This window comes from Sus scrofa, chromosome 13 (assembly GCF_000003025.6).
Source record: "Sus scrofa isolate TJ Tabasco breed Duroc chromosome 13, Sscrofa11.1, whole genome shotgun sequence".
Lineage (NCBI taxonomy): Eukaryota > Metazoa > Chordata > Mammalia > Artiodactyla > Suidae > Sus > Sus scrofa.
In genome coordinates, this window is record NC_010455.5 from 75744906 (window position 1) to 75772229 (window position 27324).

General features: G+C 49.1%; 1 protein-coding gene across 1 annotated transcript in view; it reads right to left on the reverse strand.

Moving 5' to 3' along the window:
• The window catches only part of KY (kyphoscoliosis peptidase), a 48951-nt gene that overhangs the window by 18875 nt on the left and 2752 nt on the right, over positions 1-27324 (reverse strand). Inside the window, exons 2-7 of the mRNA XM_005669860.3 lie at positions 26349-26411; positions 22459-22521; positions 10847-10921; positions 8818-8880; positions 5591-5673; positions 762-870 (exon numbers count right to left, since the gene is read on the reverse strand). Coding sequence (XP_005669917.2) covers positions 762-870; positions 5591-5673; positions 8818-8880; positions 10847-10921; positions 22459-22521; positions 26349-26411 — 456 coding nt within the window. The remainder of the gene's footprint in view (positions 1-761; positions 871-5590; positions 5674-8817; positions 8881-10846; positions 10922-22458; positions 22522-26348; positions 26412-27324) is intronic.

Consider the following 27324-nt stretch of genomic DNA (forward strand, 5'->3'; position numbering starts at 1 on the left):
GTGGGAGAAGGTGGCCCCTCAGGCCCTGTGGCCAGATGCCCCACCTGTGTCAGGTGAGTTCATTCTCTAAGCTGCATCCCTAACTGCTGCTCCAGGAGGACAAAGGGAAAGCCCAGTGTCAGCAGGTAGGGGAGCCCTGCTGGTTGCTATGTCACAGGAAAGATGCTAGAAGTCCACCCCACCACTCAGCTCTTCCATCAGCTGTGTGGGGCAGCATCCCACATCACTTTAGCAACCCCCGTGGGCTTGGCTTGAGCTGGTCATACCCCCAGGGCTGTGGTGGGCAGAGAATGGTGGCTGAGGTCACCTGTCTGGGGGCTAGAGGGCAGGGAGAGGGGTGCCCACCCTTCCTGGCTCTGATGCCTTAAGAAACCTGGGGTGTGACCATAACTTTTCAAACAGCTATGGTGCTTCTCCAACCTCCTCCTTCTTGGAGATGACCTGATGCCCTGGGTTCTCATCTCTGGGGAGCAGGTCGACCAGGAAGCCAGGACCAAGGGGAGGCTGCCACTGGGTGAAGGCCTTGGTTCTGGTTGTGGGCAGAGGGCTGTGTGGGATCCCCGTCCACCCACCACGGAGAATGCTAGTGCTCGGTGAGCTTCACCCTCCTTTGTTAGTCTTTGGTTATCCAGCCTGGCTATCTGGGAGCCCCTCTCCTCCACCTTTTGTCCCACTCCGGACACACTGGTGATGGAGTTGAGCCCAGAGATGCTCCTTTGGGAACAGGGTCCTAGAGCCAGTGGCCCCACTGGGAGGCCTACCTATGTGGTGGCAGATCCAGATCCAGATGGCGCGGACCCTCTCCAGGTCACTGTGGGCCTCCTGGAGCAGGTCGCTCACCAGCTCATCCAGGCCGCTCTTGACCATCACCTGGGGGAGGAGGAGTGTGCTACGTCAGGGCCTGGACCAGGGCTGTGGAAGCCCAGTGCCTTGCCACCTGCAGCCACAGCTGCTCTTCCTCCAGCAGAGAAGGAGGAGAGACCTGCAGGGACAAAGGCTGGGCTGAGGGCAACCCTTGATGGCCAACACTGCTGACCAGCTGAACCACTGGCCCTAGAGCCACCACATCTCCTCTCTGTAGATCCTGAAGACAGCCAGGGGGGCATCTGGGCGCTGTAGGAACCCCTAGTCATAGACGATACTACCCAAAGCAATCTACAGATTTAGCACAATCCCTGTAAAAGTCCAGCAGTCTTTTTGCAAAAATGGAAAACCAATCTTCAAATTCATATGGAATTGTAAGGGGCCCAAAATAGCCAAAACAATTTTGAAAAAAGATGAACAAAGTGGGAAGAGACACGTTTCTGGATTTCAAACTTACTTAAAGCTACAGTAATCAAGATAGAGTGGTGCTGACATAAGAATCATATAGGCTAATAGAATAGAACTGAGAGTCTAGAAATAAACTTGTGCATCTATGGCTAAGTGATTTTTGAATAGGATGTCAAGTACATTCAATGGGGAAAGAATAGTCTCTAACAAATGGTGCTGGGCATTCCCGTCATGGCTCAGTGGAAACGAATCCGACTAGCACCCATGAGGACACAGGTTCAAACCCTGGCCTTGCTCAGTGGGTTAAGTATCTGGTGTTGCCATGAGCTGTGGTGTAGGTCACAGATGCAGCTCAGATCTGGTGTTGCTGTGGCTGTGGTGTAGACTGGCAGCTACAGCTCTGATTCGACCCACAGCCTGGGAACCTACATATGCTGTGGGTGAGGCCCTAAAAAGACACACACACACAAAATGGTGCTAATCAACTGGATATCTGTACGTAAAAGAACAAAGCTGGACCCCTACATCATACAATATACAAAAATTAACTCAGAAATAACCAGTGACCTAACTATAAGAACATAAATTATAAACTCTTAGAAGAATGCAGGGGCTAAATCACCATGACCTTGGATTTAGCAATGGATTCTTAGAGATGACATTAAATGAATGGGATATAAAAGAAAAAATAGTTTCATTGGGCTTCATGACAATAAAAAACTTCTGTGCCTCAAAGGACAATACTAAGAAAGTGGAAAGATAACACAGAATGGAAGAAATTATTTGCAAATCATATATGAGAAGGGTTTAATATTCAAAATATAAAGAACCCCTATAATTCAACAATAAAAAGACAACTCAACAAGGACTTGATATACATTTCTCCCAAAATATATAATTGGCCAGTAAGTACATGAAAAGATACTTAACAACATTAGTCACTAGAGAAATGCAAATCAAAACCAGAGTAAGATACCACTTCACATCCACTAGGATGGCAACAGTGAAAAAACAGCCAATTGTAAAAAAAAAAAATTGGCAAAAATGTGAAGACATGAGAACCCCTGTATATTGCTGGCGGGAATGGAAAATGGTGCAGCTGCTGTGGAAAACAGTTTCCCCAAACGTTTCCATATGGCAAGAAAAAAAAATTTCAACATGGAATTACCCTATGACCCAGCAATTCCACTCCTAGTTATATACCCTAAAGAATGAAGATGTCTGTTTATCAATGTTCACAGGGGCAGTATTCACAACAGCCAAAAGGGAGAAACAACACAAGTGTACATCGCAAATGCATGGATAAACAAAATGTGGTATATCCATGCAATGAAGTATCATTCATCCATTAAATAGAGTTCCCATTGTGGCTCAGTGGAAATGAAACTGACTAGCGTCCATGAGGCTGTGGGTTTGATCACTGGTCTCTGCTCATTGGGTTAAGAATCCAGCGTTGCTATGAGCTGTGATGTAGGTCACAGCTGTAGCTCGATTTGACTCCTAGCCTGGGAACCTCTTTATGCCACAGGTGTGGCCCTAGAAGATGAAAAAAAAAAAAAAAAAAAGAAAGTACATGGATGAACCTTGAAAATATGATGCTAAATGAAACATGCCAGACACAAAAAGATACAGCATACAGTTCCCTTTATATGAAATACCTAGAATAGACAAAGTCATAGTGACTGCAAATAAATAAGAGGAGCTAATCCTAGGGGCTGGGAGGAGGGAGAAGGGAAAGTTATTGCTTAATGGGTATGAAGTTCCTAGAAGTAGTTAGTGGTGATGGTTGTACAACGTTGGGAATGTAATTTAAAATGCCACTGAGGAGTTCCCGTCATGGCACAGTGGTTAACGGATCCGACTAAGAAACATGAGGTTGTGGGTTTGATCCCTGGCCTCACTCAGTGTGTTAAGGATCTGGCGTTGCTGTGAGCAGTGGTGTGGGCCGCAGATGTAGCTCAGATCCCGCATTGCTATGGCTGTGGTGTAGGCCGGCGGCTACAGCTCCGATTAGACCTCTAGCCTGGGAACCTCCATATGCTGTAGGAGAGGCCCAAAAAATGTCAAAAAGACAAAAAAAAAAAAAAAAAGCCACTGAATTGTACACTTAAAAATGATTAATATGGCAAATTTCATATATCTATTTTACCACAATTTTTAAAAAAGGACAAGTTAGGTTTTCTTTTTTCTTTTTCTTTTTGGCCATGCCCATATCATGTGGAAGTTCCTGGGCAAGGGATTTAACCTACTCCACAGCAGTGACAATTCCAGATCCTTAACCCACTGAGCCACCAGGGAACTCCCAAGTTAGGATTTCTGGCAGAGGCCCTCAGGAGGAAACAGGGTTGGTGTTGCTGAAAAGGCAGCCCTGACCCTGCCCACTCTTTCTAGAGAAGCAGGGAGCACCTGGGTGCCTACTTCTGCTATGATTGTCCACTTCTCTGTCACCCCCTGCCCTAGGGTCCTCCTGACCTGCTCTCTAAGGAGAGGACTCATGGACGCTCACACAGAAGCTCCAGGGCCCACCCCTCTGACCTCAGGGAGATTGCGGGCCCCTCCTGGGCCCCTCCTCCACCTCCCCTCACCCAGCTGCTCCAACACCACAGGCCTTGTCCCTCCCTCTTCCAGGGCCTAGAACCATACTCTGGCCTGGTTGACTCCTGACTTAATTCCCAACTTCAGTTCTGTGGTTTCTGGTCTCTTGGTCCCAATTTCACTCCAGCTGTCCATGGCTCTCTGAGAGGCTGCCTGTCCATCCCTTCTGGTGGCCATGACGACAGACCCCCACCCCCACCCCCACCCCCGCCCCCTCAGACTCCCCGATCCCTTCCCTTGCTCTCTCAGGTGACTTGGCCTCAGACTCGACAAGTCTCAGGCAAGCCTTCCTTACCAATGGGACCTCCCTCCTGCTCCACCAGGCTTTCCACTGGCCTTGGGTCGAGACCACCAGCCTTTGCAGAGCCCACTCCTCCTTCCTCAGGCAGTGCCCTCACTGTGCTGCGTCCTCACCTCCTCCTTCCTGTCCTGGCTGCCCCAGCGTCTCGTGGAGCCTGTCCTAACCTCATCTGACTCCTGTTGTGGACTCTGCCTGTCCTCCTTGCAAACTCTAGAATGCTGTCCTTCCTGGTCTTGCCCAGTCTCAGGTGGCTCCAGGCCCTTTGGCCCCCTTTCTGCCTTTCCCAAGATGACACTGACCCTGTGGCTTTAGCTCTTAGCTGAGTCTGACAGCTCCTGAATCCAGGTTTCTGTCCCAAATCGCTCCAGGCTGGATACAGCTCCCGCCTCGGCTACCCAGCTGCCCTGCTGTCATTTGACTGGCTGTCCCCCAGGCACTAGAGCCCACAGCATCCCAAACAGACTCATCATTCCCCGATGAGCTCTTGTTCTCTTGATCCCCGTGCTGAAGACCTGCCCCACCCCCCTCCAGGACTCAGTCCAGAGACAGCGAGCCCCTCCTCCCAACACATGCTGGGGCTGGGGTCCTCCCCCTCTGCCTCAGCTCCTGTCTCAATGTCCCTGCTTCACCCAGGGATGCTTCCTCCTGCCAGGACAGCTGGATGGCCCCCTGCTGGTATCCCTGTCTTGAATCTGACTCTCTTGATCCAAGCTCCTATCATCACTCATCAGTTCAACAAACAAGGTTCCTGAGTACCTGCTTGGTGCCAAGCCCAGGGCAGTTTTTCTAGGACTGCAGATGATCTCTTGCTTACTGGCTCAGGATGGCTTGCTCTGACTTTAGCAATGGGTCCAGCTCCTTGACTGCTCCACGCAGACTCTCTGTGGTGATTCTGCCTGGCTCTCAGGACCCCAGTGTGTCCCCAGTGTTTCGGCTCTTGTAGCTGGCCCTCCCCAGACCCATCCCAGATGTGCCCAGGCCCAGAGGTGTGGGATCTTGGTAGCCTAGGTGCTCCAGCGGTGAGCATGGCTGTGTTCTCGTGGGTGCTGAACAATCTGCATCCATGGTCCTCCTCCATCCTCTCGCGCCCTTCCTCCAGGGGCTAGGGCCTGCATGGCTCAGCAGCAGCAATGCCCAAATGGGCAGGGGAGGGCAGGACAGGGCTGGCGAGAAGAGCCCACCAATGGGGTGGACAGGATGAAAGCATCAGGACTGTGGGTAGGGTGAGGGATGAAATGGCCTCTGTCCTGGGCCTTCTGTCCTCCATGCACATGCTGTTGAAAGGACTTCTGGACTATCTATCCAAGGGACTCAGGATACACTCAGGAAGGGTCTGGGGAGAGGCTTTGCCACCCTGGCTCAGGGAACTCCAATCCACCTTGGGGGGTAGGGGTTTGCAGGCAGAGGGGCTGACTCTCTTACCTGTGAGGCATAGGCGTCCAGTTTCTCAAACTGCCGCAGGTCCAGGGGCATGGATTTCAGGCTGGAGCGATCCCAGGGGTAGGCTGGAAACACAGAGAGGCTGGGTCAGCGGCTGAGTCTGGCTGCCAGGACTGCCCAGCCCAGTCCCTGTCTGAGGAGCCATGACAGCCTGACCTTCAACACGGTTCCCAAGATTGAAACAGTGTCATCAAGAGCCAGATCTCCTAGAAGAGTTGCTGGGTCAAACTGGCTTGGGAAGCGAGGCATCCCCTCTAGGCCTCTGGAAGCCTCATCGGAACAGAAGCAGACCCCACAAGTCAGCAGTAAAGAGAGTGACTGTACCTCCATAAACTCAGCAGCCCCAGGAGGACCAATCCCTTCTCCCACCCCATGGTTTCCTGTGGATTCCTTGCTAGCTTTTCTAGGAATGAGTGCTCTGTGGGGCCCCTCCAGGCAATGCTGCTGGCCCCTGATGCCCTGGCCATGGTGTCCGGTGGGGGACCTGCCACAGCAGGGTGTCCTGTTGTAGGAGGGGGCATGGCGGAGCTGGGCCACCGCGGCCTCCATCTGGTGGGTGCATGTGTCACCCAGATAGGCTTCCTCCTATGGACCACCTGCACCCCAAGAAAGTTCTGGTAACAGGCATTCAAGGTGCTGTGTGTATGGGGCCCGAGAGAGGCTGGGCCTCAGAAGCGCTCCACTCCATCCAGCCTTTCTCAGAGGGAGCCTGGATACAAGCCAGCCCCAGGCAGCTGCTGTGGGGCTAACTGACCAGTGGTCAGGCCAAGCGCTGGAAGGACGGGCAGCAAACCCCTGTCCCAGCCCAGAAAAGAGCCTGGGATCTGGCTGGTTCTTTTTTTTTTTTTTTTTTTTTTTTTTTTTTTTTTTTTTGTCTTTTTGCCATTTCTTGGGCCACTCTTGCAGCATGTGGAGGTTCCCAGGCTAGGGGTCTAATCGGAGCTTCAGCTGCTGGCCTACACCAGAGCCACAGCAATGCGGGATCTGAGCTGCGTCTGCAACCCACACGACGGCTCACGGCAACGCCAGATCCTTAACCCACTGAGCAAGGCCAGGGATCGAACCCGCAACCTCATGGTTCCTAGTCGGATTCATTAACCACTGAGCCACAATGGGAACTCCTTGCTGGCTCTTTCTTATTCAAGGCCCCTGAGCCAGGCTGACCAAAATCAGGCAGGCTGGGTGGGAGGACGGGGGGCGGAGAGAAGGATGGAGCCAAAGAGGCACTGATCCCTTGACCCAAGTGGATCAAGCGTCAACCCGCTGTGTCAGGAGCCTCTGGGGACTGGCTGAGTGAGGGGTGCCAACGGGGCCATAGGAGGTGACAGCAGGCCTGGGAAAGTGGCTGACGGGGCTGCAGAGGCCTGAGGTCTAGTCAGGCTGCCCTCCCCCTCACTGGGAGATGTGAACCCAGGCCCTGACCTCTGTGGGGCACCTGGAAGAGTGGATGAGATGGCAGATCAGGGGGGAAGGTCGGCCTCACGCTGCTCCCGGGAGGGTGTAGGTGGGAGTCCTCCGCAGGCAAGCGCAGAGCAGGGGAGGAAGTGCCTGGTGCAGGGCTGCACCTGCACGGACCCACACGTCCCTCGAGGACTGGGAGTCATGAGTGCTATGGACCCAAGAGAGGTGGCAAGAGGGTGGGGCTGGTGTGTCATCACCAGCTCTGGCCTGAGCTGCTCCACAACCCTCTCTGGGCTTGCACTGGGTACAAGGCCGTGCCAGGTGGTTAGGGAGCTGGTCGGCATCTGGCCACAGAGTAGCGCCCAGCCTCCAGTCAAGTTCAGCCGTCTGGAACAAGTCACATGGATCCTTCTGCATTTCCCCACTGCTGTGGGTCCCTTCCTGTTGGGGTCCAGGCCTTCTTCTTCCTTCAACCCCAGACTGGATTTGGCCACTTCTCCCTGTTAACATCAGGCAGTAGTCTTGGCCGTGGGGGGGGCAGGAGGGGGTTGGTTCCTTTGACCCAAAGCCTCTGACACATCCAGGATCTGAGTCTGTTCCTCTGCTAAGTGGGGGACAGGGCAAGCGCTGGGCAGGCAGGCTGCACACATCCTACTGTGAGGCTATGGCCTCACTCGGCAAGAGAGCATTTTATTTCTTTGTTTTCTGCTCTTCTACAAGGACCAAGACATTCCCTGGACCCCCCCACCCCGAGCCTTCTGTCCTGGACAGTCCTACCCTGAGGCAGCCTTGAAGCCTGGTGCCATCGTGGCTCACATGTCCGGTGCTGCAGCTGGGGTTTCTGGCCTCCCGTCACTCAGGTCACCCCACTGCCTATCCTGGGTGGTCTGGGAGAGGCCCTCGTCTAGCCGGCCCCTCGAAAGGGAGTGGGGACACAGCAGTAGGCCCTGCCAACCTTACTTCCCTCTCGGTGCTCTGTCCCCCACAGACTCTGGCTCCTGCCAGCCTCTGACAAGGGCTGTCATGGTGACCTAAGTGGATGTGAATTGGACTTGCACATTTAACAAGCTTCAGCTCTGCAAATGAGGCCTCCCTGCCCCCATTTCCAAGAAGGATGGCATTTCTAAAATGGGGACTGAAAACCCTATTATTAGTTTTACCCTTTCTGGGTTCCATTTTACAATATCTGAACATTAAGAATACCCATAATGATTTATGCCTCATTAAATTTACTTTCTGAGCAGATGACATAAGATTCGAACATGATTTTGTATAAATACATTTACAATATCAGTGACATTAACTAAATATTCTAAATTTAAGCAAAACAATGGGAAGAAGTACCAAATTGTATGGAACCTTAGATGCCATCTAGTCTCCTGAGGAGGAACCTTAGGCCCCCAGGGAAGGTCAGTGAGGACCAAAAGCAGGATTTGAACCCAGGGGTTGTCTATCAGCCATTCAGGGTTTCTTCTGCTTCCCAACCCTGCTGATTCTCATGCCTCCCACCTTACATATGCTTGGCATTCCATTTAAAGTTAGCAATTCTGAATTCTGTTTTTAATATATTTCCCCTAATGAGCTGCCTTATTATTGGTGGGGTTTATGCTTCAGCTTTGAGACCACATCTGGTGTATGAGCTTTTTACGTCTCCACCTGTGTCCATGGCAGACTTTGCCAAACATGACACTCCTGTCCCCTGAGCCCAGAGGTGGCCCCAGACTCTCAGCACAGTGCTCCAGAGAGCCATTTCCAGATGACTGCAGACTGGCCCAGAGAATGGCCCCCCAAAGGGCCCTGCAACTTACCATGGGCATCTTTCCCTCCAGGCTGCCGGGGTCTTGTGTTTCCATTTTTATCACCTTGTAAACCTATAATGTCCCCAAAGTCAAAATAGAAATGCTTAAGAAGAAATAGAAATGCAAGCACAGACGATTCTATGGGTGGTGGTCCTTGCTTCTGAGCCCTCCTCTTCCCTCTCCGCTCCCAGCACTTTTACTCCCATCCCCACCCACCACTGAATTGCTGCTGGGCTTGCCCTGGACTTTCTGGTGAGGCAGAAGGAGGTCTTGGAGCCAGGCAGGGGACGACAAGAGAGAGAAGGTCAATCTGTGAGCAGAGGGAAAATCTGCTGGGACATTAATACTTGGGACTATTCAGTGGGTCTGCCTGGAGCCCTGTGCACCTGCCCTGCTGCAGCTGCTCTGCCATCTTGGAACACAGCTGGGGATCCTGAGCTCCAGGGACCTCAATGCCAGATGACCCCAGGCCAAGAACTGACCATGGGCAGGTATGAGAGTGAGGAGAAGAGAAGGGGAAGGTTCAAGGACAACCAAATCCAATACATCCAGGACTGTTAAGGCAGAATGGTCCCCAATTGTTATTAGATCCCTAGACAACAGGAGAGAATTTCCTGCTGATTTGAAACCAGGTCAGGAAGATGTGGGTCCCTGATGGAACCAGGAGTAGGGAGGGAGATGCCAAGGAAAGTTGTTCTCTGCCCTTGAAGGCCACTGTGGGCTGTAAATACAACAACAGAAAGTTACAAATGTACATAAGCCATCCTGAGAAATAGCAAGCCTTATCTTTCTTTTCTTCTTTCTTTTTGCTTTTTAGGGCTGCACCCATGGCACATGCACGTTCCCAGGCTAGGGGTCGAACTGGAGCTACAGCTGTCAGCCCACACCACAACAACACAGGATCCCAGCTGCGTCTGTGACCGACACCACAGCTCATGGCAACGCTGGATCCCCCACCCACTGAGCGAGGCCAGGAATCAAACCCACATCCTCATGGATACCAGTTGGATTAGCTTTCACTGCGCCACAATGGGAATGCCTAGCCTTATCTTTCTTACATCCAAATTTGTTTCCATCTACATTCTTTGGTAGAGTGGTGGTGGTTCAAAATAGTAGCCATATTTATTGTGTAGTTACCATGCCTAGTTTGTACTTTTAGTAAACTTTTAACCTCACAACATTCTACAAGGGGCTTTGAATTAGTTTCCTCTTTTTAGAAATGAGGAACTTGAGTTCAAGAGAGGTCAAGCCACTTGCCTGAGGTCACACAGCTGAGATCTGAACCCAGCCAGTTGACTCCCAAGGCCTGCCCTCTACCTGCGTGTCCTCCTAAACTCCTGGCTGCTTGCTTGGGGCTGTAGGACCAGGAGGCCGGAGGAGCTGCCTTGACCCACCGAGTGGACACGGAGTGAACTTCAGCTTTGGCTGTTTCCCCAAGGCCCCTGTTTAGCCACAGGATGGGCAGAGGCGGGGACAGGAGGAGACACCAAGAGCTGGGTCAGGGCCTGTGCACACTGCATGGAAGGAAGCCAAATACAGTGGATAAAAACGCAGGCCTCATTTGGACCTAGGTTCTGACCTGCTTCCAACCTGGGTGACTTAGGCAGTTAGCTCACTTCTCTGGGCCTTTGCTTAGCAAAGAGATGGGGATAATACCAATGTATATTGAAGAGGTTAAAGAGTTACTGAATGTACAGTGCTTAGCACACTGCATACCACTTTTTGGGCAGTCATCAAATGGTGTCTAAAAACACCACCACTCTTGTGATGAAATTCATCTTTAGCTAAATGCATTATACCTCATACCTAATTTTCCAAATACCTAATAGCAGAGACCCAAGAAAAGGGGTTGCTGAGTATGGAGAAAAGAGGGCTCCAGGATGAAGCTGCCATGACTCCACCTGTTCCCAGTAGGCAGACCGGGCCACTCCTCTCCTTACCCCAGAAGGTGCTCAGGCTGGGCTCTGGCCCTTCCAGCTGCCCACAATCCTCCCTGCCAACCCTCCACACACGAGCAGCCCTGTACGTACGTACGTACGTTTAGCCAAGGAGAACTTCTTGAGCAGCTGGGGCATGGCATCTCGAGGGTGGACCTCCACAGTCAGCTGTGTCCCTGCAAAGGAATAGGAGGTGATATGCTCAGCCAGAGGCTGCCAGAAAGGGTGCAGGATCTCAGGACAGATGCTTGAACAAGAAAACACAATTGGTTTTAGAGCTTTCTTTTGAATACGCAAGTAATTCTTATTTTAAAAAACAAACAAACAAAAATGGAGTTCCCATTGTAGCTCAGTGGTAATGAATCTGACTAGTATCCATGAAGACACAGGTTTAATCCTTGGTCTCACTCAGAAGGTTAAATGATCCAGTGTTGCCATGAGCTGCAATGTAGTTTGCAGATGCAGCTCAGATCTTGCCTTGCTGTGGCTGTGGTGTAGGCCAGCAGCTGTAGCTCCAATTCAGCCCCTAGCATGGGAACGTCCATATGCCGCAGGTGCAGTCCCAAAAAGGAAAACAAATAATAAATACATAAATAAATAAATAAGCAGAGAGTTTCCAGATCTGGGCAAGATGGAGTAACATCTAAGTAAACCTTGTCTTTGCCACTGAATGCAATGGGAAGCATTGGAGAGAATGCATGGGCCAACTATTTGAGGACTCTGGAAAGTAAATGATAGAAGGCAAATGGGGCAGGAGATTGGAATTTAAAGCATCATCAAATTGTCAAGAGTTGACCATTCCCCTCCCCCTGTGGTATTAACTAGATTGGGTTCAAAGGAAGGTCTAAACCTAGAAGTGCACAATGGATGCAGAAAAAAAAAAAAAAAAGTGCTCTGAGAGAAGCCTTATCTTCTGGTCTATGGAGTGAGAGAGGAAAACTCTAATTAAGAGTCAGGGAGTTTCCGTCGTGGCTCGTGGTTAATGAATCTGACTAGGAACCATGAGGTTGCAAGTTCGATCCCTGGCCTTGCTCAGTGGGTTAAGGATCCGGGGTTGCCATGAGCTGTGGTGTAGTTCACAGACATGGCTTGGATCCGTGTTGCTGTAGCTCTGGTGAAGGTCAGCAGCTACAGCTCTGATTAGACCCCTAGCCTGGGAACCTCCATATGCCATGGGTGCGGCCACAGAAAAGACAAAAAAAAAAAAAAAAAAAAAAAAGAGTCAGAGTGGGGGAAATCCGTTATTTTTTCCACCTTTTTTTCTGTTATCTACTGACTTGGCCCTCAGGCAAATTCTGCTGGTAGCAGTGCAGCAGTGTATGGTGGCCTAGCAGGCACCTAAGTCTTTGAGAAGGGTCCAGTGAAGCTATGATTCCCAAGGGTGTGGGGGAAAATACTCATTGATTTTTTTCTCTCTCTGTTTTCCACCAATTGGTTCCAGATGCCGACACAGTTGTAAGAAGTATCTGAAAGGGCAGGGAAACTAAAGCCCTAGCTTTTGGGCCAGAGCAGTGGGAAGTGGGCTGTCAAGAGGAGGGAGCTCAAGAAACACTTCCATAAAGTTATGGATGGACTCCTATGGTCACTTCTGCATGAATGGCTCTCATCCATGTTGTGCATGCTTGGATCTCATCCTACACATCATTCCACAGCCCTTAAGAAGTAAACTATGGGTAGACCAGTGCTAGATTGGCTGCTGGGCGGGGGGGGGGGGGTGCATGTGCAGGGCATATCTGTAGAGCACCACAAATGCTACAGTCCCAAATTATTCACTATTGAAAGACCTTGGAAAATGTCAACTTAAAAAGGAAAAGAGAATCAACAGATGTTAACCCCATGATGACACAAATTTTGGAGTTATCAGACAAAGACTTTGAAACAGTCATGATAACCATGCTTTAATAAGTGAAGGCAGTCTTGAAATAAATGGAAAGATACAAAGTATCAATAAAACTTAGAGGATGTAAAGAAGAAACAAAAATTTTAGAATTGAAAAACATAGTAGTTTAAAATATTGTCTGGCTATGCTCAAGAGCAAAATAGATATGACAAAGGAAAGAGTCAGTGAGCTTGAAGATAGATCAATAGAAATTATTCAACAAGAACAACAGAGAGAAACAGTGAACAGGGCCTCAAGAACATGTGGGACAATACCTAAAGATATAACATTCATATCACTGAGATCCCAGAAAGAGAGGGGAAATAGTGTGGGGCAGAATAAATAGTTAAAGAAATAATGACAGAATAATCAACAAAACCAAGAGCTGGTTCTTTGAAAAGATCAGTACAATTGAGAAACCTCTAACCAGAGTGACCAACTGAAAAAGTGATAAAACACAAATCAAGAATTAAGACACCAACATAACAATATCATGAATGAAATGAGGGATGTCACTACAGACCCCATATATATTAAATGAGTAATAACAGAATAGTATAAACAGCTCTGCACAGATAAACTCTTCAATTTAAATGAAATGGAGCAATCCCTTGAAAGCTACAAACTACCAAAACTCACTCAATGATTAGATAACCTGAATTTTCCCATATGTATTTTAAAAACTAAATTCGTAGTTCAATATTTTCCAAAAACACAAAACAACAAGCAAACAAAAGCCAGTCCCAGATGGTTTCACTGGAGAATTCTCACAAAATTTTAAAAATTGACACCAATGGCAATTTTTCACAAGAACCTTCAGAAAACAGAATAGTGGCGAATAATTTATACCTATTGTATAAGACCAGCATTAATCTGATACCAAAACCAGACAAAGACAGCATAAGGAAGGAATACAACAGACCAATATCCCCTAAAACATCAACATCAAAATCCTCAACAAATATTAGAAAATTAAATCCAGCAACACAGTGAAAGAATAACATACCACAACCAAGTGTGGTTTATTTGGAGAGTGGAAGGCTGGTTCAATATTTGAAGGTCAATGAATGTAATCCACCATATTAGAAGACTAAAGAAGAAAACCCATATGATCACACAAACGGATGCAAAAAAAGCATCTGGCAAAATTTAACATCCATCCAATAAAACCTCCCAAGAAAGTAGGAATAGAAGGGAACTTCTTAATCTGAAAAAGGGCATCTACCAAAAACCTAGAGTTAATAGCATATTTAATGGTGAAAAGTAGAATACTTTCCTCCTAGAATTAAGAGCAAGGCATGGATGGCCACTGTTGCTGTTTGTAATAAACACTGTCCCCAAAATCCTACCCAGTGAAATAAAATAAGAGAAAGAAATAAAAGTCAAATAGATCCAAAAAGGAAGAAATTAAACTCTCCTATTCATAAATGACAGGACTGCCTACATGGAAAAATCCAAAATAATCTACAAAATTACTTCCTAGAATGAAAAGGCAAATTTAGGATGGTCACAGAATACAAGGTTAGCACCCCCAAATCAATTATATTTACATTAGCAATAAATGATTAGAAATTGAATTAAAAAATTACTGTTTCCCATAGCTCCAAAAGATGTAATACTTAGGTTTAAATCTAAAGTGCAGTAATTTTATGCTGAAAACTAAAAAAATATGATCAAACAAATTAAACAAGACTTAAATAAGTGAGGAAACATATTGTGCTCATGAACTGGAAGATGAATATTGTCAAGTTGGCCATTCTCCCAAAATTCATCTATACGTTTAATGTAATTTCAGTCAAACTCCTTGGAGGAGTTTTGTAGTTATAGATACAGGCAGAATGATTCTAAAATTTAGATGGAAATATACAGCAACTAGAATAACCAAATTCATTATGAAAAAAAAATGTAGGAGGACTCCAACTGATTTTAAGATGTACCATAAAAGCTATAGTAATCACAAGAGTGTGATTTTGGCAAAGGGATAGATACACAGCCCAACGGAGCATAATAGAGTTAAGAAATAGACTTATGCGAACATGGCAAATAGACTTTTTACAAAAGTTCAAAGACAATCCAATTAAAAAATGGGTAAAAGAACAGGTCTATCACCAAATAAGAGTTTACAGATGTTCAACACTGTCAGTAACAGCAAAATGAAAATATCACACCTATTGGAAGAGCAGTAATAAAAAACAGTGATGATACTATATGCTGAAAAGGTTGTGGAGAAATGATATCTCTCACATATGCTTGGTGGGATTGTAAAATGATATAGTCACCCTGGAAAATAGTTTGGCAGTTTCTTAGAAAACAAAACATGTACTTCATATATGACTCAACTACACCCTTGGGCTTTTTTTTTTTTTTTTTAATCCCAGAGAAATGAAAATATAGGTTCACACAAAAACATATACACAAATGTTTGTAGAAGCTCTATTGATAATCGCCCCAAACTGGAAATAACCTCAATGTCCTTCGGTGGGTGAACGGATAAATAAACAGCTTGTAGTATAACCATATCCAACACACTCTTAGAAGGGATGGCAGGATGTGACTCCAAAGAGTCTGCACAAGAGAATTTGGGGCGGGGGGGAGGTGTCTGTGTGACAGAGCTGCTCTATATGTTGATTGTGGTGGTTGTGACATGAATCTATGCACGTGTTAAAACTCACAGAACCGCACACCAGCAAATCCAGTTTTATTTTATGTTAGTTTAAATTAAAATAAAATTTAAAAATACCAAACAGAAAAGCCAAAGCAGAATTAAGACAAAACGAAAACCAGAATGATATAGAAAGATGTAAAGTAGAAGCTAACAATGCAAAGCAGGATTATAATAAACATGTTTTTGTAACCTGCTTTCTTCACTTAAGTTTTTATATGTCAGTGAATGTAGTCACGTCATCATTCTAAAAGCCTGCATAGTACCCTATTCTATAGATGGCTTATAATCTCTATAAGCAATTGCTTATAGAGATTATAAGCCATCCTTTTTTGTTGGCTATTTAACTTTTTCCAATTATTTTGCTATTATAAACAATGATATGATGACCAAACCATTCTGATAACATCATTTTAGACCTTTTCAAAATCAGTTCCTTTGAATAATTTTTTTTTTGGCCACACCCATGGCATGTGGAATTTCCACGGACAGAACTTGCATCACTGCAGCAGCTTAGGTCCTTAACTCTGGATCTTTAACTTGCTGCACTGCAGAGAACTCCTTGGATAAATTCTTAAACATGGATATAAGGGTATAGAGATTTTTAAGGCTTTTTTTAGATACTGAAAAACTTTTCTCATGAATGATTTTAAGTTTATGATCTTCCTGACAGTAAAAGAGAATGTCTATTTTGCTCGTCCCTGCTGTGTTTGATGACTTCCTCCCAACAAGAGGTCTTTTATTTCTTCCCCTGCATTTGGGCCGGCCTTATGATGTGGTTTGGCCAGTTGGCATATGGCAGGAGGGATGCTCTACAAGCTCTGAGCTGAGGCCTAAAAAGACTTTGCAGCTTCCACTGCCATTCTTGGGATTCCAGCCATACCTGCCATGTGAGTGAGCCTGGGCTAGCCTCCTAGGGGATGAGAGACCATGTGGAGCAGAGCAGAGCCATCTCAGGTGGGGCCTCCCTAGACCAGCTGCTCTCCAGCCAGCCCTCCATCTGACCACACACATGAACAAGCCCAGCCAAGAAATGCCCAGCCAACCTGTAGACCTGTGAGCTGGTAATTGTTTTAAGCCACTGAGTTTTGAAGTAGTTTGTAATGTAAAAATAGATCACTAATACCCTTACTGACATTTGACTGTCATTAATCCTTTAAGTTTTTATCAACAATGATTTAAACAACAAAGACACATTGTTTTTTTGTGTTTAATTTTCAAAGTAACATTTTTTTCATATATTTATTTGCCATTTTAAATTCTTATTTTGTGGATTACCTATTTTCCCATTGATGTACTATTTTTTTTCCTTACTGATTTTCTAAGAGCTCTTTTTATTAACCCTTTGCCTGCTAAATGTGTCTGCACAAAATAACAATACTGATTTTCTCTCATAGCTCATAAACTTGCTTGGCATGCCGAAGAAGGTCACTCTCAAACAGGTACAAAGGGGGCAAAAGGTACAATGGGGGCTCCCAAGGGATTACTTTGAAGGTGTTAACATTCATTTTGAGTGTAGTTTCTAGCACTTGCACTGTCAGAGAAAATCAGCATGTTACTTGACAATTAAGATAGTAAGCATTTCAGAATTCAAAGCATCATTTGTCTCTGATCAGAGGAGCCAGTACCTTCTTCAGTGGCAGCAAATGCTGCCTGTGTGTCCATCCCTGATGCCCAAGGTGAGGGTCTGTGCTCACCCCTGCCTTTCTTTCTTTTCCTTTCTTTTTCTTTTTTTTCTTTTTAGGGCTGCACCTGCAGCATATGGAAGTTCCCAGGCTAGGGGCTGAATCGGAGCTGCAGCTATCGGCCTATGCCACAGCCACAGCAACAAGGGATCTGAGCCACATCTGAGACCTATGCTACAGCTTGAGGCAATGCCAGGTCCTTAACCCACTGAGTGAGGTGAAGGATTCAACCTACATCCTCACAGAAACTAGTCAGGTTCTTAATCCACTGAGCCACACCAGGAACTTCCATCCCTACCTTTCCACTTTCTCCCCTTGAAACACTCGAAGTTCTCCCAGTGTGTGCCAAGCTGTGCTTTGCTGCTAGATGCCTTGTGAGGAAAAAGGATTTGAGAAACAGGCCCACTCTCTCCCCTTTTGCAGCTTGCAATGCACAATGCACTGAGAAGTATTTCAGCAAAACAGTCTACTTGATCCAGTACCATTTTGGAAGTTCTGGGGCCAGGGATCAAACCCACACCACAGCAGAGACCCAAGTGTGCAGTAGTGACAATGCTGGGTCCTTAACCCCCTGGTACTACTTTATCAGACAAAATTTGGAAAATGCTGGGCTAGAACAATCTCCAGAAGCTGAAGGAAGCTGCAAAACTCACCCATCTATTGGTCTTGGGCTCAACAACACACCTCTTCCCCAAATTTCTCCTGATGTTCAGGTATTTCCAACCACTCCCAATCCAGCCGTGTCTCTCTGGTTAGAGAACTAGCCAGCTAAAAACCAAAATGCTCTCCAAGCCCTCAGAGGGTGGGTGCTGAGCCTGCCTTACACTCACCGCAGGCCCAGATGGAAGCCCCACGCGTCACCATTTCTCTCTTCCTCCTTCCCGAACTGCCTCTTCTCTCTCCCCTCTTGGCCAGGGGCTGACTTCCTCCTGAACCCACTCCTGGCTCTGCTCAAAGGGGGGCTGCTGAGCATCATTCCCCTAGGGAAAACAGCAAAGCTCCCGGCTTCCCTGATGGGCATGGGGCTGTGTTGCCCGCTCTCATTCCCAGATGTGTAAAGCCAGCTGGGAAGGCTTCCTTGCTCCAGGACAGGCCTGGGCAGGCTGGCCCCAGGTGAGCAGGTTCATAGTGCAGCTCCATGCTTCCTAAAAGTGTGAAGTGCTAAGAGTTTGCCAACTACAATGTTCCCTTATCCAATAAAAGTCTTTTTTTTTAATTTTTAATTTTTTAATTTTTTTTTAGGGCCGCACCCATGGCATATGGGAAGTTCCCAGGCTAGGGGTCTAATCAGAGCTGTAGCTGCCGGCCACGCCAGAGCCACAGCAACGCAGGATCCGAGCCACATCTGCGATCTATACCACAGCTCAAGCAACACCTGATCCTTAACCCACTGAGCGAGGCCGGGGGATTGAACGCACAACCTCATGGATGCTAGTTGGGTTCATTAATCGCTGAGCCACGATGGGAACTCCCAGGAAAAGTCTTAATTGAAGGGAAACATTAATTTCCTCAATCTCCAATGATAAAGAGTGGAACATCATTTGGAGCAAAATTTAGGGAGATCTAAACCCTGCGTACAGTCAGATACCACTAAACTCATCTGAGTCACAACCAAACCCGAAGGAGGCCCTTCCTGGGACTTGAGGTCACCTGGCTGGCTCTCCCCAGTTCTACCAGTTGTCACCCAAACAGCATTTTCTGAAGCTCCTGCTTTGGCTGTCTTAGTATAAAGCGTATCAGCGATGATTTTCTGCTGAGAAGTGGTTCCTAGACCTTTTTCCCAGATGCTGCCATCTCTCCTTCCCCTTCTCTCCCCTCGCAGACGTGGAGATGCAGCAAGCGAGCCCAAGCGTGTCCATAGGGGGCTGCGCTGGGCTTGCCTTCTACCTGATCAGAAGAGTCCTCCCACCCCACAGCTTCTCTCCAGGTCTCTGTGGGTTTGAAGCAGGCTTTGTCTACAGGTCTAATCTGCTCCAAATACCTAGTGCAGAGAGGGCAAACAGATCTTGTGTTGTTCATTAACTCTGACTGATTGGAAGTGGCTGCCTGGAGTGCTTATCAATTAGCAAAGATTGTCAGGTGTGTGCGGGTGTGTATGAATGTGAATGGGCGTGTGTGAATGTGCGTGCACTTGTGGGTTTACATGTTGGGGGGACCGCTGTGGGATTCACCTCAGATATTTGCCATCAGTGACTCAAGGTGCTCCTTCACTCCCTCTGTAACTGGCTGTCACCTTTAGCAACCCGGAGGTTTGCCTTGGAGTTTTTTCCTGCAGCAGCTAAGAGTCACAAAACCTCTGCTAAAGCCTTTGTAATTAAGACAACAACAAATCCCCAAACAAACAAAAAATAAATATGAAACAGCCCCTGGGTGAGTGTTCAACAGAAGTTTCTCTGTGCTGTGGTTTCTGCCCAGAGTGTGGGAGTCAGCGTTTGCACAGGAAGTGTAACTAGGACTTCCCAGGAACAGCAAGCTGGATGATGACAGGGGACAGGCCAGCTCTGCAGACCCCGCACCGGGTACTGCCAGATGCAGTGGGAAGGCCACTTCAGCAGCTCTAGCTACAGAGTGACAGTGAGTGCACCAGAGCTCAGGGTGTGTGATGAAGGGCGCCTCCTGCAGCCCTGACTGATCCAGGGCTACCCATGCTTCTTTCTGCAGAATGGAGCCCAACCGGGGTGTCCCAGGTCTGGGAACAAGGCAGTTGGACCCTAGCGCATGCACGGCCAAAGGAGGCACAGCGTGTCTGCACGGGGATGAGGGTGGATGACCCTAAAGGAAGAATGGGAGCCTCGACGGACCTCTGACCCCTCAAGAATAACTTTTGGGGCCTGGGGTCACTAGTGCTCCAGTGATCACTCCCTTCTCCTTCAACACACCTATTTCAGAGGAATCTTCCAAAGCCCTCTTCCGCAAAAAGATCCAAAGGTTCCAGTGATCTTTGTGTCACCTGTTGTATAAAATTTGTCACACCCAGTGTCCCTCTGCTGGGAGCTCTTCCCCAGATGCCACATGACTCGCTCCTTCACTGCCTCCCTTACTCAAATGTCACCTTCTCAGGGCAGCCTTTCCTAACCACTCTATTTTAAATTGTCCCCTGTGGTAGCTGCCTGATGGCCCTTGGAGATATCCATGTCCTAATTCCGGGAACCTGTGAATGTTACCTTATACAGCAGAGAGGACGTTGCAGATGTGAGTGAGTGAAGGTTCTCGTGATAGGAGGGTTATCCTGGATTATCGGGGTAGGCCCAGGGGAAATCACCAGGATTCTGAGAAAACAGAGGGAGATTTCCCTCTTTGAACGGAGAGAAGGCAATGTGACAACTGAAGCAGAGACCGGAGTGACGCAGCCACAAATTTGTCAAGTGCCAGCAGCCTCTGGAAGCCAGCAGAGTCATGGAAAAGCTTCTCACCCAGAGCCTCCAAAAGGAACCTGCCTGCCCACTGAGAAACAGATTAGCCCATTGAGATGGGTCTAGGATTTGGGGTCTCGGGAACTGTTAAAGAGAATATATTCTGTTAAGCCACAAGTTTATATAATGTGTTACAGCAGCCATGGGGAATTAATACACACCTCTGTGTACTCCCAGCCTGCTTCCTGCTTTATTTTCTTCCCTGGCCTGATCTGACACCTTGCATTTTTCCTGTTAGGGTCCTCTGTCTCCCTCACTAGGTGTCAGTTTCATGGGGACAGAAGCCTTTGCTGTGTGCTCTTTTTGTGGAATGAATGGGCCAGCATCAGTGTGGACTCTGGCTCAGCCCCAGAGTGGGGCAGCCTCTCTCTCACTGTGGTCCAGGCTCCTGTAAGACCTCTGCACCTGTCCTGACCTACAAAGGACCCGTCCTGCTGGTAGGATGCCAAGACCACCTTCCTGCCTGTGCTCTGGAAGCCTCAGATGCCGGGAAGCTGGCATGTAAGTAGCCCACGAGAGCTGGGGTATGGGGCAAGCCACACCCCAGTCCCCGACCACCACTGTCCCAGATCTGGCAGGAGCATCCCACTTGAGGACAGCAGCATTCTCAGTCTTAGCTTTCTCCCCCACGAACAGGGAAAACACTAGGACCCCATCAGGGGGTGTGGCCAGAACCAAGCAAGATAAGTGGTCTTGAATCCACTTTCACTTCAGTGAGGTGTCGCTTACTCTTGTTTGGGGTGAGCTGTGTGCTACTAGTCCATTTTGGAAAAAGGAAGGGCCCCGGGCTTGGGGTGTTCAGGTGGGTAGCTGGTCGAGGTGGGCCTGCTCAGTGGGCTCTGGGGTTGGCCCTGGAGCCACTGCCCCAGGAATTCTGCCCTAAAGGGATACTGACCCAGACTGCAAGGAGAGTTGGCCACCTCCTGCTGACAGGCCCTTCCTCACTCCCTGCCAGTGTTTCTCAATGGGGACAGTGGGTTAGCCCGCATTTCAGAGAGCAATTCCTCGAGACGCTCCGAATCTTCCAGGGCTCCTCCTCCGCCCTGGCTGTAATCCTTATAGGTTAGGACATCCGTGCTGAGAGCAACAGTGGTGACATCTCAGGGCCAAGGCTATGAGAGGTCTCAGGCACTAGGCCCTGAATCTACTGAGTGCAGAGCAGAGAAGCAAGGCGGGAGTGGGGGAGGTTAGTGGGGGGGGGTCTCCCCCCGGCCTCTCCTCCAACTGCAGCTATGGAGCCATCCTGTCTCTACCCTGTCGTGCTCTCAGGTCCAGTCCACTTCACGGTCAACACGGGCACGCCCTTGCCAGTCTTCCTGGAGCACCCAGAACCCGTAGTGGCAAAGAGAGGATTCTTTTCTTTTTTTTAATGACAGTCAATATTTCCAAAGTGAGGATTCTTAAAGAAAGGCCCTCTCACTCCCCGGGGCTGAGTTAAACTCGCCCCTGGGTGGAAGGCTCCAGAAGGCTCAGTCCCAGAAGGAGGCGCCCCGGGAACCACTGTGACTCAGGAGGAGGGAAGGCGTGAACACGCCCAGCCGGCAGGGGGAGGCAGGTTTCCAGGGTGGCTGCAGACGCAGAGCTGTGTGAGGAGTAGCAGCTGAGACCTTGGTGGTGGTTGGGGTTGGGGGAGAGACTGCCCCAGCTCCGACCCTTGCTGGCCACATGAGCTTGGACAAAAGACAATTATTCTAAGCCTCAGTTTACTCATCAATCAAACAGGACTGTTGTGAAGCTTAATTCACATGCGAATGATCATGTACGTGGCCTGGCAGGATGCCTGGCGTGAGGTTAGCACTCAGCAAACATTAGGTACAGTGATGACAGCCAGGGTGATGATGATGACAGCAGCAGCTTCTGTGGCCCAAGGACTTTATCTCTCTATCCCATGACACATGCCGCCTCTCAGGGTTTCCCATGGGATGCGGGGGAGGGGAAGGTGCTCCTGTACCCACAGGGCAGAGAGGACCCTGCTTCCCACAGTCTACACTCTGTACCTGCCGTCTCTGGTCAGGACAGCAGATCCAGGCACACAGGAGCTGGGGGAGGGTCACAGGTAGTGGCGACACCTTACCTTGGTTGTCATAGGAAGTGATGACCTGGGTCTGCTGAAGGTGCTGCTTCTCCACCAGGTTTCCTATTTAAGGAAGACAGAGGGACCTGTAGTGACCACTGGGCCCGTGGTGGGGTGGAATTTTCCCAGGGCAGAGCAGAGGGCAGCAGGGGTGGGGGGTGGCGGTGGCTCATCTAAGCCCCACCTGAACATCTGGGAGTCAGCAGAGCTGCACATATGAAACCAGAGCCAAGTCCCTGGGAGTCTGCCCCTGGGAGTCTGCGTACACATAGCCTCCTGGTTTCAGCAGGTGCAGCAGAGGCTGGGTTTCTTCTTGAGAAGCTGATGATGCCTCCCATGGGCCAAGTGACCACAACTCCTGACTCCGCTGTAGCCAAGCCCAGTCCCCAAAGTGCAGAGGGATGAATTTCTGTGGAGGTTCTACCCCAATCACAAGTGCACAGCTTGGACTTTTTTTGCCGAAGACCCCATGGCCAGGGTGGGTCAGACCTGGGACTTGAACCCAGGTCTCCTGACACCTAGCTCAGCCTCCTGCCTCCCTCTGAGAAGAATGGTGGGGGGTAGCCTGCTTCCTACTCCAGCCTAGGAGATGGAGTGCTTGCAGTCTGGTTCGGTTTCACAAACATTGGCAGGGCACCCACCATGTGAATGCTCTGTCCACACACTAGGGATATATATATATATATTTTTTTTTCTTTCTTTCTCTTTAGGACCCCACCCTTGGCATATGGAGGTTCCCAGGCTAAGGGTCCAATTGGAAATACAGCTGCCAGCCTACACCACAGCCATAGCAACATCAGATCCGAGCTGTGTCTGTGACCTACATTACAGCTCATGGCAATGCCGGATCCTAAACCCACTAAGCAAGGCCAGGGATCAAACCTGCAACCTCATATGGTTCCTAGCTGGATTCGTTTCCACTGCGCCATGACGGGAATTCCACATATTGGGGACATTCATGTCCTCGGGACACAAGAGCCTATTGGAGTCAGCTCCTGCCATAGGCCCTGGAAGAGGAGCCCCTAGGCTTACCTGCCCCTCTATGGGAAGCATACACCTCTTCCTTTCCAGCTGCTGCAGTGGCCTGGTCTTGCTGAGACTACCCTTGAACCTCTGCTTCAGAGGGATGGGGGCAGGGCTAGGGAAGGGCCACTACCACCTGGCTTGCCATCTTCTCCACTGACCTCCCTGCTGGGCTGCAGAAAGGCTGTGCCTGCTACTGGATGTGACCCCTGGGACCAGTGCCTGGACCTGGTGCAAGGATGCCTCTGGGAGGATGGTCTGATCTGGTTCCATTCATATGACATTCCTCGTGTACCCAAGCACATCTGACACTCAGCGTTTCCCATGCCTGGGCCCAGGCAGAAACCATCAAGGTGGGTGGATGGGTCATGGAGCTGGGCTGGACTTGCGATCTACCTGGCAGGGTCTTGCCTTGGGAAGCCCGCCTGCTCCAGCCTTCTCCTCTGAGCAGGCCAGTCAGGACCCTTAGCTCCCTGAGCCTGAAACTGGTCAGTCAGCCAAGGGCCAGGACCACTGCCTGTGCCAACCCAGAGTGATGCAGTGTGCTGGGCAGGAGCTCCAGGCCAGCCCTAGGCGAGGGCAGGGAGGCTGCCTCCTGCGGGCACAGCTGGCCGCATCTCTGCTCGGCTGGCTGGTGGAGGAAATAGGATCTGAGAAGGGAATCCTCAAGGAGGATGATTGGCTGGCATAGCTGCTGTGGGATATTTATAGTCAGGGCTGCACAATTAGTTTCCCTGTAGCAGTGAGGCGTTGGTCCCTGTGCTGCTAGGCAGACTTCGGCCAGGACCAAGGAAAGCAGCCAATCACAGCAGGGGAAGCCCGTTGCTGGGCAAGCTGGTGGCTAGGCCTCAACACCTGCTGCTTGGAAAAGTCTGGAGCACTCAGGCTCCCCCCAACCCTGCCAATGCCCCAGCCCAAGGAGTGCACAGGGCAGCAAGAGGGGGGACATGTGTCCTTTTGGACAAACCCCATGTTCAGCCACATTTGTGCACACTCCACCAAGCACAAGCCATCATCTGCTTCCTTCTCAGATGAAAGCCATCCCGTTTCCAGGGCTGGACAGCCTGCTGGTTCCCGGGGCTGTGTGCCTTAAGCACCAGCAAGACAAGTATGTACCTTGGACTTCACCATTAGAAAACAATTTAATTCTAACTTTAATTGCATGTATGCAAGCATGCCACTTGAAAACATTTTAAGAATTTTACTTTGAAGTAAATTTTAAAATACGTATGTTGGTGGAGGGCTGGGACTGTCATCTTTGCCAGGCTCAAGACCTCTGTACAGCCTCTCTCCAACCCCACATTTACCTGAAACTTTCAGTTCTTGGGTGGTTTTGTAAGAGTGATTTTAATCAATCTCTTTATTGGCTGCCACAATGTTCAAAGACCTACTTCATGTCTTTAAGAAGAGTTCTATAAGTCTTGTACTAGCCACCATGTCTTCTCTGTGTTTTGTTATAGTTTTTCCACTAAGCTTCCCCCAAACCAGGAACCCTGAAGATGGTAAAATGAGGATGAATTCGGTATATTTCCATCCTCTCCTGATGTCATAACATGCCTGAGGAGCCATCAGATGAATTTCAGACAACTCAGGCAAAGTAAGAGCAGCCACAAAGGAAGACGCTCTGTCTTTCTCCTCCCACATGGCCCACCAGCCCTCCCACTGGCCAAGCATGCCTGCCTGCATGGGCGGCTAGGTGCTTCAGTGGCTGACAGGTCTCTGGAGGTCTGAGGTTCATTGTAATTCTTAGGAGCCTACTGCACAGCTTCGCTCACTCTGGCATCTCCTTCCACAGAGCTAGAACTGGTGCATCTCCCATGTGGGACCCAAAGGTTGAGAAAGCCATCCCACCTAGGCATGCCCAGCAGCCAGGACTCTGAGGGTGGTTCCCTGGGGAGGAGTGTCTCGAGAATGCTCCGGGGGTGGGGTGGGGGGAACACAGGCAAGCTCTTTACCTCCAGGGGGAACGGGAACCCTTCCTGGCGCAAAGTAAACCACAGCCCTTTACCGAGGGAATGACTGAACGGATTTACTTTTACAAGTTCATCCTCCCTTTTTGTTACTGTCAGGAGGATGGTAGGGCAAAGCTGTTCGTTCTTGTTCAGCTGGAGTCTATTTCCCCATTTGTGGAAGCTTACGTGGGGTGCGTCCTTCCCACTAGCCTTTGATGTCTGACTGAGCCCCTCACCGGGCCCTGATTCTTACTAGAATTCCCACAGGCCCACAGCACAGTTCCATGGGAGGCTTAGGAATCTCAGGAGGGCACAGAAGAGGGCCTAGTAGAATGGTCCATGCATGGCATTGCCAGAGAAATCCTGGGCCTGCAGGGCAACAGACGCCTGGCACCATAAAGAGGAGGCTTTGGAAACCGATTTCTCTCAGATCTTATTGTATTCTGGGTCCCAGGCCAGGAGCCACAGAACCCTTGACTGGCATCTCCCCAGGCCTGGAGTAATACCACCCAAGGCAGGCTGCTGTCTCCTCTGTTCAGAAATATTTTCAAAAGATGGATGCTCTCATGACCTGAGAAGCCCCATCTCCCATGGGAACACACCCAAACCCACCATCCCAAATGATGCCAAGTTCTTCTTTATAGCTCAGCCAGAGAACAACTGGGTGCTCAGGTTTACAGCACTACCCACCCCAACACCCGAGAGCCTCCAGGAAACTGGGGGACTTGATGCCAAGGAAAATTTTCCAGGGTCACAGCGGCCCCAGAGGCTTGGCTGTCATGAGCAACCACTGTCTGAGTGGTTAGATGTCTAGACTAGTCTTCAAACAAGTGAAACCCAATGCTTCTAGGCATTTTTCAATGTGTGGAATTCCAGCGATAGGAAAGAAAATAACATGAAAATGAGATAATTTACCGTGTAGGTCACTTCCTTCTAATTTCTGCCATCTCCGGATTCCGTTTCCGATGACTTGGAGTCCTGTGAAGTAACAAGGACCAGCATGAGCATCTCCGAGGTGGAGAGATGCAGGCCAAGTGAGTAATGCCTTAGATGCAAACAGATCCGGGCTAACGTGGGGTTGGTGGAACTTAGTGCCTTTGGGATCTGAAGGAGGCTGCCCATGAATGAGATGCACTTGGAAGAATGAGCACAACCCTCTGCATTGGCAACATTAAAAAAAAAAAAAAGATATTACAAAGGTCACTTTCAAGGGTGCTGGGTTCATTATCAGGATCATCCAGGGAGGATTTTCACAGTGGAGATGGCCCTTTGTCACTCCCACATCTCCACCACATAAATAGAGAAGCATCATTGTGAAGATATTTGCCGTTCATTTTGCCTGCCAACTCCTGTATGTGGTGACTCTCCCACTTTTAGAGTCTTGATGTGGGGCAGGGAGTGGACAAAGATGGGAACTGATAGATCCTTACGGAACCAAAAGTGATGGTGGCTTGCTCTCCCAGCCTCCCTTGCAGCTAGAGCAGGGGCCTGTGTGGCCGAAGCATGACCCCTGAGATGTGCCTTCGTCCTGTTCTGTCTAGGGACCTGGTGAAGCAACAGGGAAGGGAATGGAAGCTCTCTCTCTCTTTCTGGCGGCAGCTGGAAGTGGTGGCTGCAAGGTCGAGTTCCTGGCACACAAGTGGCATACGTTCTGGCAGTGCAAGCAACTGCAATAAAATGAAGCTCTTGGCATGGAAGGAGCATCAGGGCTCCTTGGTGGCAGTGGAGGCTTCTTCACCAGATCAGCTCTGCTGTGCAGCTTATGGCCACGTTCCTGGAAGCTCAGCCTTCAGTCTGGTTCTCTAGCCCTTTCCACCACTCTGAGTAGCGCCCCCAACCCCCAGACCTTTCCTGACACGCTACTTTTCTGCAGAGCCCTCCATGGCCAGTG